The sequence below is a fragment of the Canis lupus genome, chromosome 33, assembly GCF_048164855.1.
Source record: "Canis lupus baileyi chromosome 33, mCanLup2.hap1, whole genome shotgun sequence".
Classification (NCBI taxonomy): domain Eukaryota; kingdom Metazoa; phylum Chordata; class Mammalia; order Carnivora; family Canidae; genus Canis; species Canis lupus.
The window spans coordinates 34,528,705-34,547,410 of record NC_132870.1 but is presented as its reverse complement, the minus strand read 5'-3'; the positions used below and the strand labels follow the sequence as shown (position 1 = coordinate 34,547,410).

The 18,706-nt window shown below is 34.0% G+C and overlaps 1 protein-coding gene across 1 annotated transcript in view; it reads left to right on the top strand.

Annotated features, from left to right (window-relative positions):
* LOC140623592 (bifunctional heparan sulfate N-deacetylase/N-sulfotransferase 4-like) overlaps positions 1-18,706 on the top strand; it is a 285,724-nt gene that overhangs the window by 179,884 nt on the left and 87,134 nt on the right. Inside the window, 2 exon segments of the mRNA XM_072810036.1 lie at positions 457-642; positions 2,559-2,687. Of these exon segments, the coding sequence (XP_072666137.1) occupies positions 457-642; positions 2,559-2,687 (315 nt within the window).

Below are 18,706 nucleotides of genomic sequence, written 5' to 3'. Positions count from 1 at the left end.
AACAGTAAAAGCTCATTACTTTGTAGTTTATACTTACCTGTCTGGTTGTCTTCAACGTGACACACACATATACACATACACACAAAAAAACCACACATACACACACATGCACACGCACAGAAGTTGCTCTCCATCTCTCATATTTGGGCACTTGCTCAAGTGACACTGCTTTTCTATCTGAGGAAAAACCATGTTCTCTTCCTATCTTCCTCCAAAACTTTCTGTATTCAAAATCCAGAATTAATCTCACCCACATACCACATGCCAAAGTATTTACTATGTCTATGATACCATCAGGATTCTGTAAGATTATGAGCTGCTGAAAGAACTCTATGTTAGTTTTTATATTTCTTGTACTTCACATAGAATTCAATGTATGCTAAATAATGTTTACGAAAATAATTTTAATTGAATTCACTTGGCCACACTCCATGTGATATTCTCTCTTTCTTTTAGGAACATGGAATACCTACCAACATGGGCTATGCAGTGGCACCACATCACTCAGGGGTCTACCCAGTTCATATTCAGTTGTACGAAGCTTGGAAGAAGGTCTGGGGTATTCAGGTCACCAGCACTGAAGAATATCCACATTTGAAACCTGCACGTTACCGAAAGGGCTTCATTCACAATAACATCATGGTGAGCATATGTTGCTTCATGTATTAAAGGCTCTTAATATCTATTATGTGGAATAAATACAAGATATAACTTCTGACCTCTCTGATATGAATATCGTAAGTTCCTAGCATACCATGGTGGTGACTGATCACATATTAACATGTTGTTCAGCTAGTGGCTTGATTCACAAGCATAAGTTTGGTTGCGCCAAATCCAAGACAAGCTCAAAACGATGAAAATGAATTTCGAATAAACCATCCATGCACTTCCTCAACTGAAGTTTTTCTGGAGAACCTTAATTTCTGGGAGTTTCTCCTTGTCTATTTGTTTGGGTGGTCATATTGAGAGTTTTCCAGGCAAAGTGTTGGTCCATAGATCAAGAAAATATCTCCCAAATCACTATACAATCAACAGACAGGATCAAACAAATAGCATATGAAAACTAAACTTACCTACTCAGTTTATTTTGGCTTTCAGACACTTATGAGCATCCTAGGATGTTGTTTTCTTATTATTCTTTCTTTTCCTTGCATTTTCTAACAATGGAGGTGGATATATTTTTTCAGATATATTGAAAAAATAATAATAATCTGATACAAGAATGGAGTATCGGTTGCCATAAATGACAATAGAATCAAATGAATTTTACATTGGGATTTTTTAGTATTCATTGGAATGAAAATGTATGGTAATCTTCACTTCGAAATAAAATAGCCTGTTGTAAAATGTCCATCCCTACTTCCAGTGCCTTATTTTCTCATTGCCTAGATCATAGTAAGGGTTTTTAAACTGTTCTCCCTACTTTATATATTTACATCTTCCTAATCTGTTGTTCAGATTGCTGTTAGAACAATCTATCTCTCTATCTAGTCACTAGCTAAAACCAAGCAAAACATACTAATACACATGCCTAACCACAACCAGTACTAGAAGACCTTAAAAAGCCTCAGATTTAAATAGAGTTATTAATTATGAAAATAGTGGTATTGACATTCATAAAAATCCAGGAGGTATAGAAAGAATTGCTCTTATATAATTTGAATCAGAGTGAAAATACCATTTTTCCCTTTACTGAGTTACATGAACATTTGACTATTCAAATGTTAAATAAAAACATTCATTTTAACCAATATTACATGGACTCATTTACTTTGAATTTAATATAAACTATTTAAAATGTTTATTTAAATGTTAAAATAAAAACATTCATTTTAACCAATATTACATGGATTCATTTACTTTGAATTTAATATAAACTATTACAGAAATTAAGCAAAGAATAGATAAAAATTATAGTTACTCTGTTCAATGGGGTGCATTTCTCCATTAGATAATAAGCAGTTTATTATTCAAAGTCAACTTTTGGAATAAAATTACTTATTTACTTTCTCTGTTGAGACTTCAAATTTATAATAGAATTAACCACAGAATATGCCAGAGGCAGTCATTATATGGTTTGACTACTACTGTGATTAAAATTTAAAATCAGAGTGTAGTAAAAATAAAATTTAGAAAAGATGAAAGTGGATTGTTTTGTATCTTAGAACCTACCATGTAAGATTGACTTCAGAAGCAAGGAGAATAATATCCTAATACCATGAAAAATGTAACTTTGGGAAATCTCTATATTTGAATTAAATTAATCTGAAGAAGGCTTTTATTTTTTGCCAGTCCTTTAACGTAACCCAGTTGGTGGGTAAGATTTATACCATTTTGTGATAATGCTTAGCCTATATGTCCTATAGCATTGATTTGGCAACTCCCTTAATATTTACATAATTACATCAACAGCAAGTCATGATTACAGTAAGATTTGGGCTTTAGCAACCAAGGAAACTCCAATACGAATTGAAAATTTGCAGACTCCAAAGTCATGAGACACCAGGAGACCTCTTAATTAAGTAATACAGTGTGGTCCTTTTCCCCCTTTTCTTCAGGTCCTCCCTCGACAGACCTGCGGGTTATTCACCCACACTATTTTCTACAAAGAATATCCGGGAGGACCCCAAGAATTGGATAAAAGTATCAGAGGAGGTGAACTTTTCCTTACAATCCTTCTAAACCCAGTATGTATTCTATTCATGCTTTTTATAACATGAGAATTTTCAAATATGTGTTTATTTTTGTTTCTATTGCCAAACCTTCACAAGAATAGTTGGTAAATACTAGTCCTACTGGAAAGAAATTAGACTACATCTCCAAGTTACTCACATTTGATTTTTAATTTTTATGATCTTCAGTTAAGAAAGACAGATTTGTTAAAAAGCATCTTTTGAATTTAACTAAATGTAATATAATATCTCAGTGCTGACTTCTATTCTTGAATTGTAGTAAAGACATAATATGCAGCTCTCTAGCCCCAAATTAATATTCACAATGTTATCAGTGAATGCATATAAGTTGAGTTTGCTTCTGGCTCAACATATGAGTAGGCATACAATTCAGTCTCTAAAAATGATTACAATGTAAAATTGCATTGAAAATAGGTAACTAGGTATTATCTTTGTTTAAAGGGTCATCTGAGGCCTATTTTAAAAATCTCCACTAATTCTATTTGGAATCAAAATAGAGAATTTGGCCCCTTTTTCTTTAATCGTGTCCTTTTATCTTTCAAATTTTTGCAATTGCATTTCCTTTTATGTGTATAAAAGTATATCAAGGTGGGGATATATTATAATTAGATACTGTTGAAATTATTTCAGCTTTCTGATTTTTTTCTTCCATTAATGTTCCATTTCTAAGGTCAGACAAAAACAACCCCTCTTTACATCTTAGTACATACAAAAAAAATGAAGTAGTGGGTAATATGCTGTCCCCACCTTATTTAATGTAACAAACTTTCATACTCAGAGAAAAAGATTCATGCATTAAAAAAAAAAAAACAGCTCAGTTGTCTATGGTGAAAGTACGTTTAAAATGAATTATTTAGATAATTTTTCTATGGTATTTTAAATTCCTGAAGAAATTAAATAAAAACTTACATTGTGCAAAAATGAAAACTTGCAAATTGGATTCAAGGAGTAGGGAAGTGGGGGGGTTAAAATGCTTTGTATGAATAAATATGAATAATCAAAAAACCTTTCACTCAAATGGCATAGTTATTGAAAACAAAACAAAATTTTAAAAAGGTCTGTTGTGCTGCGGTGGCACTATACTGGCAAACAGCTTGGATGCTCTATGATCTTTTGCAGGAAACCATTTCTCAGAGCTTGCTTGCACTTCTGTAAACAAATTAGTTAACTAGACAGTCTTCAATGGGACTCAAAGATATTTTTTATGGACATAAATCTGAGTCATTCCAATGTTTTGTGTATAATTCAAACTCATTGACATTTAAAAGATATCAGGATTTTCTACAAGTATTATTTTGGAAATTGAGGTGTGCATGTGAATGTTAATGAATGAAAATGTGGAAAACCTTTCTGTTTACCCCTTTCCTCACTAATTGAAAATTTGATCTCCACAAATGCAAGGGTCATTTCTTCATACCTTTTTCATTTCAGCACTAAACTTTTGTCCCCAAACCTGCACCAACCATTTCCTAAGGGGAAGTGGATAAGCATGAGAGCACTGATGATTGCCTCCCCTAAAATGGTGACCTTAGGCCTGACTGCTATTTCTGTAAATGATTTGACTGCCTGTCTCATTGTCATTAAAGAGATGGATCTAAAACTTGTTTTTAAATTTTGAATTCAGTACCATTCTTCTCATAAAGCATCATTTGAAGATGTATAGTTGGTTCTTTAAATAAAAGACTAGTTGGCATCTAATATTTCTACCTTCAGCACTTGTGAATTCACAAAACAACACTAGTGTAAATTGTTTAAAAACATTAGCAGTGTCACACAGATCAATTTTAATTATGAGTGGAATGTTAACAGTGGGAAAGGGAAGTTTCAGGAGGCTTCTTGTGTTCATTCACAACTGTGCTTGCTTTATCATTGTGAATTGATGGTGAACTCAAAATATGATACATGAGTAAAGGAGAGAAACCTGGATAGACAGCAGAAAGAGCAATGCTAGAGATGGTCAACGGTGTGGATGATATAGGACATTGTAAAATATGGTAATATGAAGAAGCCTCCATCTGGCAAAGAATGGTCCACAAGATGTGAAATTAGGAACAATGTTGGTTAAAACATGGACAGTGTACACCCATAAGCAATCTAAGGAGATATTTCTCCTCGGCTCTCTAGGGAGACAGGTGGCAGGCAGTATATGGTGGTACCCATCAAAATGGGGCTTAATTCCAGACCTGTGTAGGCAGAAGCTACAAGATGTATTAGTCAGGGTTATCTGGAGAAACAGAACCTGTATGGAATGGGAGGGAGATAGACTTATTATAAAGAATTCACTTATGTGATTATGTAGGTTGATGAGCCTCAGGATCTGCAGTCAACAAGCTGCAGACCCAAAAGAACTGATTGTCTAGTTCCAGTACAAGTCCTAATGGCTTACCTTAGGCCTGAGAATCAGGAGAGCTGATGGTGTAGTTCCAGTCCAAAGACTGGCAATATCAAGATCCAGCCAATGTTTCAAACCAAATCTGAAGGCAAGAAAACAAACAATGTTCTAGCTCAAAGACTATCAATCAGGAGTTCCCTGTTACTCACAGGATGATGAGCCTTTTTGTTCTTTTCAGGCCTTCAACCTATTGGATGAGGTCCATCCACATTAGGGAGAGCAATCTGCTTTACTCAGTCGACCAATTCAATTGTTAATCTCATCCAAAACACCCTCACAGACACACCCAAAATCTGGTCATTCTGAAGTCCAGTCAAGCTGACACATTAACTACCACACCCAAATGAGATACTTAATGTGAATGAAATAAAATGGGCCACACTGATAGAGGAGAGGAAGTGATGAATAAAGAATCTTGGAACGTAAGCTTAGGATTTTTTTTGTGCATGTGTCCTATAGAGAGACACCTCAGGTGATGAGCTATCATCAATACACTCATCTGGAGAAAGAAATAGGATGCTTAATTACGGTTTCAGGTTAGATGGTTCTAGCAAGTCTATCAAGGAGTGAAGTTATAGGAATGGAGTGAGGAAAGAAGAAAACAAAGAGGAAATATCATACTGACACCCAGCCCTCCTCCCCTTTGGTCTCTTCTTTTTCTCCAGCCATTACTTAATTATTTATCAGAGTAAAAAATATCTCTTTACTACTCTTTCACCAAAATGATGCTCAAGACAACCTCTGAAAGTTTTTTGATATGAAGGTATGCTATTGATATGAACTAATTAATATGCTAACTCTAAGAATACTTATATTCTAACAGAATCCATTCCCAAAGGAGAGGTCTAGGATTGCATTATTTTAGATATCAAGTCCCTTGTGATAATAAGTATTTAGTAGGAAGCATTCAACATCCATGAAATCACTTGGAGATGACCACTTCTTCTGTTTACTGTTCCAACTGAACATTACAATGTGAAAAAGTGATTTTCATGAGGACTTAGAAGTAGGATAAACAATCACTAGGGTTAGCATCAACTAAAGATTAAAGGCCAATCTAGCTTTAATTTGTTTTTTCATTGATGATTTGCACTTTCACATCACAGAAATACTATAATTATCGTATATTATGACATCTTTCTTTTATGCTAATTTTCTCCAAGGATTTGTTAAATAGTGTACAGATTTCTGTTCATAGCACTGGGGCTTTTGTATGTTGATGAATGGATGAATAAAGATATAGATAACATGACAGAAAGCTAGCAGTGATAGTAAATACTCCAGATAATATTAATGTCTAGTCTTTCTTATCACATTGGAATGATAGATCAACTCTAGCAAGATGAAATTAACAGGAAATAATGAAAACCCCCAAAATTATTTTCAAAGAAAATAGTCATATAATTCCAGCATCATATAAGAATAAATATTATATAACAGCAGATTAAATCTGCCAGCAAATTGTATGGGATGCATCATGACATATTAAGTTCCTTGTTATTGAAGTTACCCAAACAGAAATGTAGGAATATGGAATCTATTACTTTAATATCTCTTTTGATGCTAAAAATCTGTGATTCTACTCTTACCCAACCAGACATGGGTGTATCTCTTTCACTGTAAAACATTAAAAAATATAAAGTAAGTTTAATTTTAAATATTACCAACCAGCATTATAAATGTGGTTATACTCTGTGATCATAAAGTCAGAGGAAAAGAAGAAAGAGTAACTTATCAACATGTATACAAATGCAAGAATGAGACAAAAATGGGAAGTAATTCAGTGGTGGATGTACTAAGGGAAATGTATTGAGAATAAAAAAATTCTTATCATTAGTATACTGAAAGAAATATTACTGCCAGATTTAGCAGAACTGTTTTGAATAGGTCTGGATCCTTCATAGGATTCACGTAAACATCCTATGAAGCTAATAACAGCTGGAAAAAGTATATGAGGGAATGTCCTGTAATCTTCCTCTCTAAAGTACTTTAAAATAGAATCAACAACTATAGAGTTCTTTCTTATTACCTTGGGAGTTCATCAGCCTAAAGGAAGGCGACTGGATTAAATAACCTTAAAAAGTTCCACGTATTTTTTTTTTCTGGTTTCCAAAACTCTGCTCTGCAGTCAAAAAGGCACAAACCTTTCTTCAGAAAGAGATCCATAAATACACAGAACAAACTGGTGTTGCCAGTAGGTAGGGAAGGTAGGTGATGGATAAAGTGGGTGAAGAGGAATGAGAGGCATAGGCTTCCAGTTATGGAAATAATAATGGGGTTGGAAGGCACAGCATAGGGAATATAGTCAATGGCGTTATAATAGCATTGTATGGTGACAGATGGTAGCTCTACTTGTGGTGAGTATAGCATAAAATATAGGCTTGCCTAATCACTATGTTATATTTGAAACTAATGTAACATCGTGTGTTAACTACACATTAAGTTTTTAATAATTGATATCATATCACAAAAGGCGGAGGTAGGGAACATGAATCATACCAAGATCAGGGAAATTTTGTTGTCTAGCTTCCAACTTAGGGATTCACATTATTTTGTATTGTCCCCTCTAGAAAAGACCTGTATCACTTCTGTACTCAGATGTCTCTGATAGTTTTTCTTTATGTGTTTTCAACATTTCTTTTTTATTGTGACTCTAGCTGACACCCTGCTTCTATGCACATTTTAAAATTTGTCACTGTTTTCTGGGGTGCCTGGATAACTCAGTCCAAGAAAGCATGCAGCTCTTGGTCTTGAGGTCATGGGTTTGAGCCCCATGTTGTGTGTAGAGATTACTAAAGTAAACTATTAAAAAATTAAATTAAATAAATCATTATTTTCTCATCTACCATAAAACAGAAAATATAAATTAGAATATATTTTCACATCTTGACTTGCATATGACCTCCTATTACTGAGGTATTAGATCTTTTGATTCAGCAAACTGCAAAGAATAAGGTTTCTTGATTTTCTTGAATACCAACTTGTTTTGCCCAAATGAATCTAACAATTGAAAATTAAATGATATGAGGGCCATTTGAACGGCATTTCAAAAGGATAGCCAGGCATCTATCCACTTAACATTCGGATAACTTCCTCCTATCTTTCTTAGATTCTATCATGACCTCATCACATATTGATATTTTCCTGCACTGCTCCACACTTGTCAAATACTAACATGTATTTCCCTGGTGCCGAATCCTTCCTGTATTTCAATATAATCTTTGTTCAGACAGGAAGAAATATAATTTAATCATGTATGAGGTGAAACAGCTTATACCAGGTAACCCACCATCATTCAAGTCGAGACACTACCCTATAAAATATGCAGCAACTGACAATAATAAAGGAAGTCTGGAGTCTTATCAGATGGTGTCACCAGTAACTATAAAAGCTTGAAATGAGTGTGTTCTACCGGATTTATTTTTTTTAACTCATTTTAATTCTGTGCTACACAAAGAACAATATGAAAATAGAAATTTTCTAAGTTTCTTAACAGATATGCTTAAAAAGATGTTCGGATTCTAGAATGTTTTAAAATGAGAGTACTGAAGCCAGGAAATCTATGTTTTCCAAAAGTTTGAAGCAGTGTCTAGACTTACTAACCTTTGCCTGTATTTTGGCCAGTTGCAAATTCAGATGAAGAAAAAATATGTGCCTGAAAGAGTGGTGTACTTGAAATTGACAGTAGAGTATAATGGAACTGCAATGATATACCTCTCCATGTGCTGTCTGCTGAACTCTCATACACCGAGGCTGCTTAATGAGCTTCCCTTCTTCGTGTATATCAATCTCCAAGTTTGTGGTATCTAATAGCAGGTGCAGTACATTTTGGATTAGTGCTGGCTCTTAAGACAAAGTAAAGAAAAGACAGCTGTAAGGTATAGGAAAACATCAACATGAATAGCCTGAACCAAACTTTAAGTTCTTTTAGTGCTGAAATAATACAGAATCAGATATGTAAGATAAATTCACAGAAACATATGTTGTGTGCAGCACAATATAAAATGCAAGAAACATCCCAAGCCTATTTTAGAGCAGATTATAAAGAATTACTGATTACTGATATTAAGACATCCAAGTATTCTTTGATGATCTTGATTCTGATTTCCTATAAATGCCATGCTTTATAGAAAATCGTAACAATCAAATAATATTCCATGTAAAACAAAGCAGTTGCATAGTCTGTCAAAATATGCTTCTCTACAAAATAATATATTAATATTTCTAACTCAGGGTCGCAGGATATTTTTACATGTGTTCTAGCACTGTTTATTTAAAAAATAAATAAATAAATTGACTTCTAACTGCTCTACTATAGTGAAATATGCCTCTTATCTGGGCAGGGATTTTGAAGCAATTAGTGTTACTGGTTGCTGTGGGGCACGGAGCCTGGAAGAACAGCCACCAACTGTGAGAAGAATGGACCCCCGTAGAGTATATAGATTGTGGAAAATTCTATTTCCACTCACTGAAAGATCTACAGTCACCTTTTTTTTCCCTTTATCTGTTTTTTTTTTTCCTTAAAGATTTGCAGGACTAACCTTTACAAAAGGACATAAATCACCACTTCTGAGGTGATTCACACTCACAGCAGGGACTTTGTAAAATCTGGAGTCAGCTAAGATCCGTGGCCTCACTATGTATGATATTATTCTTTCTATTCACACCGAAAATCAGGATCAGAGTTAGTACAAGGATCTAGAGAATGTGAAGAAATTTTGCTCTTTTCTCATTTAGGGGAGTAGTGCAGCTTTTGTTTAATTTTCCATAGTAGGATTTACATAGAAATTAGACAGAATATTTTTGTCTCCTAAACCTGAACCCTCTCTTTTCATCAAATAAAAGGAAGATTGCTATTATTGTGCAGACATGCTTCTTTCTAATGCAATGGTTGCTACAGATCCTGATGGAATACAATTTACATTCCTATATATTTCTAGACCATGAGCAAATCCATAAAATTGCATTGGTTTTTTTTTTTTTCAATTTTGTTTCCCTAGAAAAATAAATGAAAACAGCAATATTTTATTGAGGAAGTCTATTTCATCTAGTGTAACTGGATAATTTAGTTTTCCCAAAGCATGTTATGAAAGGTGATGGAACAGCTCTTTAGCATAAATAAATTTTCAACAGAAAAAAATGCAACCTCTGATTTATGCAGATGTTAGTCAATAGATAAACCTTTCTTCCCCTCTCTTTATTTTGAAGCTTGTAATATGTAAGTATTAGATGCATAATGCTCTTGACATTCAGGGATAGTTTGGAAGCAAAAACCAGTGAATTTGTGGTGATAAGAAAGAAAAGTAAAACCTCTCTGCATCACTGTTTATATGCCTTAGTGGGTTGGTGGGATAGTAGGAAGGTAAGTGGGTTTTGTAGAACTTCACAAAATTAAAATTGAAAATGTGTGCTATTTTTTGGTTTGTGAGTTTTCACCCCATTCTTGATTTTTATCATCTCTTCCACAAATTATATAACACCTTCAATATATCTTGTTTCTTTTTCTTCATATTTATTTTTTTTTCTAATTTTGTAGTACAGTGAAGCAGAAAGACCATTTGTATCACTTTACTTTATTTCACTTTGTTTACTCCTACTTCACTTTCCCCTGACTACTCCAAGGAGTCAGATAATGTGAAAATAAAAATATGAGCATAAACATATTGACTTTCCCAAAACATATTCGTGTTTTCATATTTTTTTATTTCTGGTGACCAAATTATTTAGTCTCAATTTTCCATTAGAATCTATATGCTGAAATAATGAGTATCTATGTAAATACCTAACTTGCTGGTTTCCATTGAGGAATTAAAAAGAAAAAATCTAATTTTCTTATCAGCAGATGGCCGAAAAGGTTCTATCATTAAAGTTAGCTTGAGTTGATATTTATTTGTCAATTTTTTATTTGAGGTTGACCTAATCTTAAATGTAACAATTCCTGATAAAAATGATTGGAAATCTGGCACTTAATTTATAATTAATTCTTACAATGCCGACTGTTCTTTAGAGGGCAAACCCTCAACTGCTATTTGTATCTCAATCATTTTATTTCTTCTTTTATTCCATTTTTTTAAAGAGACCATCCTGAGGACACTATCAAATAGTTCTAATGTGTGAATATTCATACATGTGCATAACTCAGTCAAGAAATGCTTGGGAATGCTGTCCAGAGGAATTGATATTTGAGTGAGCTGAACAATAGTAAGGATTCATCAGACAAATAAGGTAGCATGGTGGGGCTGTGGAGTGGGAGTTTGCAGTAGGAGGTTTCCAGTCTGAGAGAAGAGACATAGAAAGTTATAGAGGGTAAAATAACCATGGCAAGTTTGGGAACTGTAAATGTTCGGGTTTTGCAGGAGTACAAAATGAAAATAAAGTTTTAAGAGTAGGTAAGAATAAGATCATAAAAATTTCGTATGACATGTCGACAGTTTGAATGTTATTATTCTGTTGTAGGAAGAGAAGGAATTTAAGCAAGAGAGTGACAGAATCAATTATTAATTGTTATTTGTAATTTTAGCTGACATTTCAGGGTCTGTCCTATATAGAGAACATTAGTATATACTCCTTCCTATGCCGACAGTACTTTTCTATCCCTAGTATTCCCACCTCCACCTTACTATTTAATCCTTCAGATTTCACTTCTACTTTCTCTTCCTCACCTGGGCCCTCACAGGTTTAGGACATGACTCAACTGCTATATATACACATGGAGCCACACGCACAAGAGTGCTTTCAGTGGTATCTTTATGTTTTATATTACTTCCTTACCCATGCTATGTGTACCCGCAGGCATGAAGTGTTGGCTTAACAGGTATTTGTTGAATAAACTCATAAGTGAAAATTATAGGATCATAACTGCATGTATGATATACCACATGCTGTTTCACACAAATTGTTAGAGCTGCGTCAGAAGAAAAGGGAAAGGAAGGGAGAATGAAAGAGTAGAAAGGAAAGCACAGGAAGGGGAGAGGTGATAAGGAAAGGAAAGGAAAAAAGGGAAGGGAAGGGAAAGGGAAGGAGTCAAGGATGGAAAGAAGAAAAAATGGAAACCCATTCCTTTCTCTTTCATCAGATGGGCCACAGGAATGTAACTTATCTAGTTACTGAAATTCAAAGGATCTTGTTTTAATGTATTATTTGTATTAATTATAAGAAAAAGTCATATAATATTCCATTGCTTCAGAATTTCTCTGTTTGTAAAATGGGGAGAATAATGTTAGTCCCCTTACTGTTTTACACAGATAATATGAAATGTGATAAAAAAGTAAGTGCTTTGGTTTTTCAGAGAAAATGTAAATAATTTGGATAGAATTCTTACTTGAAAAAGTAGAAATATATATCATTTTTATTATCAAATGATATTTGAGGTGTGTTAGCAGCCCATAAACTCTGGGTTTATTTACAGTTTGAATTTTGCTTGATTGTTTCTCCCTGCTGAAACACATAAATCATGGGGTAAAGACATTTTCTTTTTACCAAGGCTTTTAGTTTATTATATGTTTTGCTTCTGAAAACATTCTTGGTTGTGTTACTTTATTGTGCTTTCTGAGCTATTTTTAAATGATAACATTTCTATCATTATTCTTTCTTCCAGTAAAACAAATTGACCCATCAAATGCAACACTTGCTTGGCCAGGCAAGACTGTTTTTTTAATTCGGTTTTGGTTCCTACCAAAGTACCTCAGATGTTTTTGTCAAAAGTTTCTGGTTTTGTGGTTAGTGTTGTTGATTTTAAGGCCTATATTATTATTATTATTATTATTATTATTATTATTATTAACAATAGAGAGGTTTTCTGGAAACACTGGGTCCATACATTTTTAAAACTTTATAGTGAACATTGTTGTGGAAATCTTGCTCAAATGAGGAATAAATAGAATTATAGCAATCTCTGTGTTTAGTACATAAAAATTAATTATATGAAAAATGGAAGACCTTCCCAATTGTTTCATAATTATAGATAATTTAGATGAACAAATTGAACTCAATAGAAATAAGAAAACCCAATCCCACAGATTAAATAGAAAACTCTAGGCTAGATTTCATTACTTATCACAAAGGGAAAGGGTACTCTTCATGTCTACAATCATTGATCCTACAGATCTGTCTCCATTGAACTTCACATCTAACAGAACAGTGAGAGTTCAATGACCTCTGTGAAGACATTAACTAAAACTAGAGAAGGGGCAAAGAGATTTAGAAGTAAAGAAAAGGTCGTGTTCTTGTAAACGGCAAGTTCACAACTGCCAACATCCTTTAGAACTATGTGAAAATTACTAACTTAAACAATGTAAAAGATTCCAAGCATGAAGCGTTTCCCTGATTTATAATTGTCACTTTTAGCACAATTTAAGGTATCCAATAATAGCATTCAAGGTATAAAGTGTAAGTAGCGGAATTTTGCTCCTTCTTGAAGCTGTTATTATATCCACTTAAATTCTCTTTCACACACAGGTACACATTCAAATCAAATGTGAATAAAAGATGTGACTTGAAAATTGCCATCCTCCTGAAATTTCCTTTCAGAAGTCCATTCTGTAGTTCACTTAAACAACTTGCTCAAGCAATCAAATCTATATAGGCAGAGCTTTCTACATGGACTGAGATGTTACGCTCATAAACATAGAGTTTAGGAATTATGAGCTATTTAGAGAAATAAAAAAGAAACTTAAACATATCACATTGCCCCAAATTGGAAGTAGCTTTTATCCTATCTTTTGCCAAATGCTTCTTTAAAAGTATATGCTATAGCATATAATGACTCTTGAATCTTTAGTGATTCAGATTTTTATTTATTTTTTTATTTTTTTATTGGAGTTATGCCAACATATAGAATAACACCCAGTGCTCATCAGATTTTGAAAAAGAAATCCATCTATAAGCAAGCACAGACATAGTGACTTACAGTGCAAGGAGCCATTGGCTGAACTATGATGGTTTGGGAAATGACTTTCTGGTGAGCAAGCAAACTCCCAGTTAAATAAGGCACATTACTTTTATGACATGTTCCCATGGTAGGCCCTATTATATATCTGTTGAATGAATAAGTCCATCAGTAAGTATTGTCAACACTACCTCCAAAAATATACTCCAATTAGTGCTTATTTTCTTTCCATCTCCAGGATGAGCCTACAAAGACAGTGGCTCCATTATCTCTCTCCCAGACAGCTGCTACCATTCCAGCCACCCAGACTCCATTATTCCAAGAGCAGTCAGGATGATATTATTAAATGCAAAATAAAGCATGTCATGGCCATTCTTAATGCCCTCCAATGGCATCTCATTTAATCTTAGAATAAAACTCAAACTCTGGGCCATGACCTGGCCATCTTCCCTGCAGTAATCAAGTTCCACTCTGCCCTTTACTTACTACACTCCAACCATACCATCCTTATGTCTTTACAGTCTAAATATGCCGAGATTGTTTGCCCCTCAGGACTTTTGTGTTACTGGCACTTTGTTTCAAAATACCGTGGCTTTCAGAAATTTGTAAGCCTAATTTCTTCTGCCATTCATATCTCAGGTCAAACGTCATTTCTTCAGAGAGTGGTTGCCTGCCCTTTACTCAGTACCTATCACTTACATGTCTTAGTTTTTCATAGCATCTACTACTCTCTGAAGCTATCCTGTTGATTTATGTGTCCACCATCTGTCTCTTTCCCCCAATTCTATTTCCTGTCCTTACACAACCAAGGATCCACTCCATATTAGCTCCATGAGTCCAGCAACATTTATGTTGCAATGGAGGATGGAGAGTGCAGGGAGAATATGAGTGGTATAGAGATCACTAAACCACTGTATATTCCTGGATAGATGTCATTATGAGCTGTAGAAGTGATCTTTAGCCCAAGATTTACAATGTTAATGTGCAATTGAAAGCAATTCTGTATATTTGATCACTGTCCGCTTGTTTGTTTTGACACACACAGATGACTTTGTAATTTAGGTAAACAATGTATAGCTAAAGTGCTTTATAATTTTTATGCAAATTTGACTTAAAGTAATATTTTATTTTATCTTAACTGCCTACATGAATGCCTAAAATTAGAAAGACATAACTAGCAATAATTTCCTAAGAAACACAAACATAAATATGAGATATGCAGGTAAAATCTGTAAAAATTCCTGTGATATCCAAGCCATCTTCAAAACCCACTCAAGTATTGACACCCATTATTTTTAATATGATAAAGTTCTCTTTGTTCTAGTTATAGTAAATTGCTAGCTAGTACTTATTCAATGTTTACTATATTTAATATTCTAAATGATTTATGTGTATCAACTCATGTAATCCTTCCAAGAACCATATGAAATGGATGTTATTATCTCCATTTTCTAAATGAGGAAACTATCCAGTAATGTTAATTAATGTAGTATCATGCAGCTGGAGATTGCAGAACTGCAAGTTTAACTTAGGAAGTCAGGTACCAAAGCCTTCACTCTTTTTGCATTACATTTTGCTGTCTTCCTAGTCAGACAACTGTCAAAACAGTAATATAACTTGAGAAAAACCTGTCTCTTTGAGGGAAAATGATCTTAGCAGCAATAACTGTACTCCATCAACTTCTAGGGTTGAATAGGTTTGTGTAATTGCATGCTCACATCAAAGCTGTAGGTTCCTTGATTCACTCAGTAAGCACCAATTAAGTACTATTAGTGTATCAAAGAAGTAAGAACACAAGGGTACAGTCCTCATAGACTGATGAAAGAAATAAATATAAAGTTTGATAAATGCTATTTTAACAAGGAATGGATGATTGCCTGGTTGGCTCAATTAGTTAAGCATCTGACTCTTGATCCCAGTTCATGTCACGATCTCAGGATGGTGAGTTCAAGCCCCATACTGGGCACCATACTCAGTGTAATGAAAAAAAAAAGTGAAGAAAGAAGAAGAAGAAGAAGAAGAAGAAGAAGAAGAAGAAGAAGAGGAGGAGGAGAATGGAAATACACAAAAGGGTGGTTTCCAGGGTCTGAAAGAATTAGAAAAGTCTACAAGGACAATGTGATTTTTGAGCTGGACAGAGTATTTAGAATTTTGACTGACATTGAAGAAGAGGTTGTTTCATGCTGACAGGAAACTAATGAGCTGAAGGCATACATGGAAAGAACAATAGAAACAGGGATAAGAGTGAAAGGAGATAGGAGGTTGGAAGAGGCCTTGGGGCTTTGGGTACAAGTCTTATAGGGGCACTAGAGTAGGTGAGTGATATGATACACAGGTTTAGAAACAAAGTGAATATTCTTAATGTTCAATATTCAAGCTATTCCATCAAGATGGTGATCTTCCTTGAAAAAGGATACTTTTCCTTTCATCAGACCATGAGTAGTTTGTTCCCATGCTAGAACCTTCAAAAAACTGTCCTCGTCTCCATAAAAAAACAAATCTTGTTAGTCCATCGCTCACAAATGGGATGCTGGTAGAAGAGGCCAACAGTAGGTGCTATCCTTTCTTCTAGGCTATCTTTGCAAAATGAACAATCTCAGGACTTCAGAAAATTAGCCTTTAAAAATGATTTTAATACTGTGTAACAATGGAAACACTGCAATTTTGAACCCATAGTCTATGTGGGGTTATTTTCCTATGTTTTTCCTTTTCTTTTTTCCCTCTTTCCTTTTAACTTTCTTTACTTCCCTCTTTTCTTTCTTTCATTTCTTCCTCCCTCCATCCTTCCCTCCTTCTTTTCCTTCCCTTCTTCCTCCTCTCCTCCTCCCACTTCCCCTATTTCCCTCCTCCCCCATTCCTTCCCCCACCCCATCTTTTCTTTCTCTTGTTCTCTTTAATGAGCAACTTCAGCTCATTATTTCTAGAATCACTGTATTACTAGACCAAAAAAACATGTAGTAATATTACATGTTACTGTCCACTAACTTTTAATGCCAACATAATGATAAAAATAAAAGACTTCGGTTAACAACCAATGAAGTAGATTTCAAAACAAACCTATGTTTAGGAAAACACACAGACTTTGTATTACTCCAATTAGTGTCTTCAGTGAAGTGTTTTCTGTATTTAAAAAAGAAAAAAAAAAGAGTCAGTTCTTAAGACTTTGTCCATATCCAAGAAAAATGACTTTTTATCCCATAATCCAATCATGAAAAGAAGGGTTGTAATTTTTTGCATATTTTGACTGTTAATAAGTAGATGATTATAAAACAGGTATGAATTAAATATCTAGTATATTTATCTTAATTTCTAATTTGACGTATTAACCTCATTGCATCCTACCTGGTATCAGTGGGAAGAAAATAGAGAGCCATGAAGAAATAAAACCAAATTCAAGTACAAAGTTCACTGGCCCCGTTATGGCATTGACCAATCTTTTGAGGTTCCCTCCTAGAGATGTGATAGCTTTGTGTTTTGTTTTTAGTAGACTGAACAGAGAGACCACAGAGGAAACGCCTATTTGTGATTGCATAAGAACCCTTGAAAACAGGGTGAGGTTAGTGAGAACATTTGCCTTTAGGGATCCTCTTACAATTCTCTGGCTTTCAGTATTTATACCTAGTGCCTTTGCTAAGCAACATGTTATTTAATTTTTCTTCATTTAAAAAATTAATTAGGATAATGAAGTTTAATATTTTAAGTGAAAATAAAAAAAAAAGATCAACATCTGTAGCAAAAGAGGAATTATAGGAGTAGATAAAAAATATCCCTATTTCCACTTGCCACTATCTTGTTTCCAAGTAACCTGTTCTCTATTCTACGCCTGGCAATGCCAGGAGTGAAAAAGAAGTTAATGAAACATTAAAGGGAAACAAGCAGTTGCTCTTGCTTTTCAAAAGATAGTGATTAAAAGCATGGACTGGAAACTCAAGTACTACTCACCTCAATTTCCTGCCACCTCAGGTTTAACATAAGCAAATTGCGAAACCTGAATTTAGTGCCATGACTGTTGAAGTTTCAAGGAAATACAGAGAAAGGGGGTACTAATTCTGAAAGGATGATTGTTACCTTATTAAAAAGTAGTATTCCTTATAATTTACACAGTCACCCACTTGTATTTAAAGTATTTCAAGGTTTTAAAATATGTTTAGTATTTCTCTCCTAATGGACGGTGAAAAGAAATTCCCTCTAAGCCAGTGGTATCTAACATTTTTTGAGACTTATACCATATCAATAAAAATGATTTTGAACATGTATCCACAAAACATTCATAAATGTTTATTTACATATAAGTTAAATTCATTCCCATTATGCTAACACATTACTATACCACATACATTATATTGAGATACACAATAAATAAAAATAAAATTGTAATATTTTCTTATGGAGATACGTTTATTACCCCTGCTGGCATTCTTGCATTCTGGGGACCACTGCAGTAGTAGATTGAGAAGCTAATTAAGAGACAGAAAAGCATTATAAATATGAAAAACAAATGTTGTTATTTTGTGTATTTTGTATATTCTTCTAACCTCTCTTTAGTATCAGGACCAAATCATGCAATGCCTTATAGGCCATAGAAAGACATTTTATTCTTTATATTATCGTAAGTGTGTTTTTTATATTTTTTTACAAGTATTCTCTTTATTTAAATGTGATGTGAGCCATTGGAAGCTTTTGAATAGGGATCTGACACAATCAGATTATGTTTTGAAAGAAATAATCTGTCTG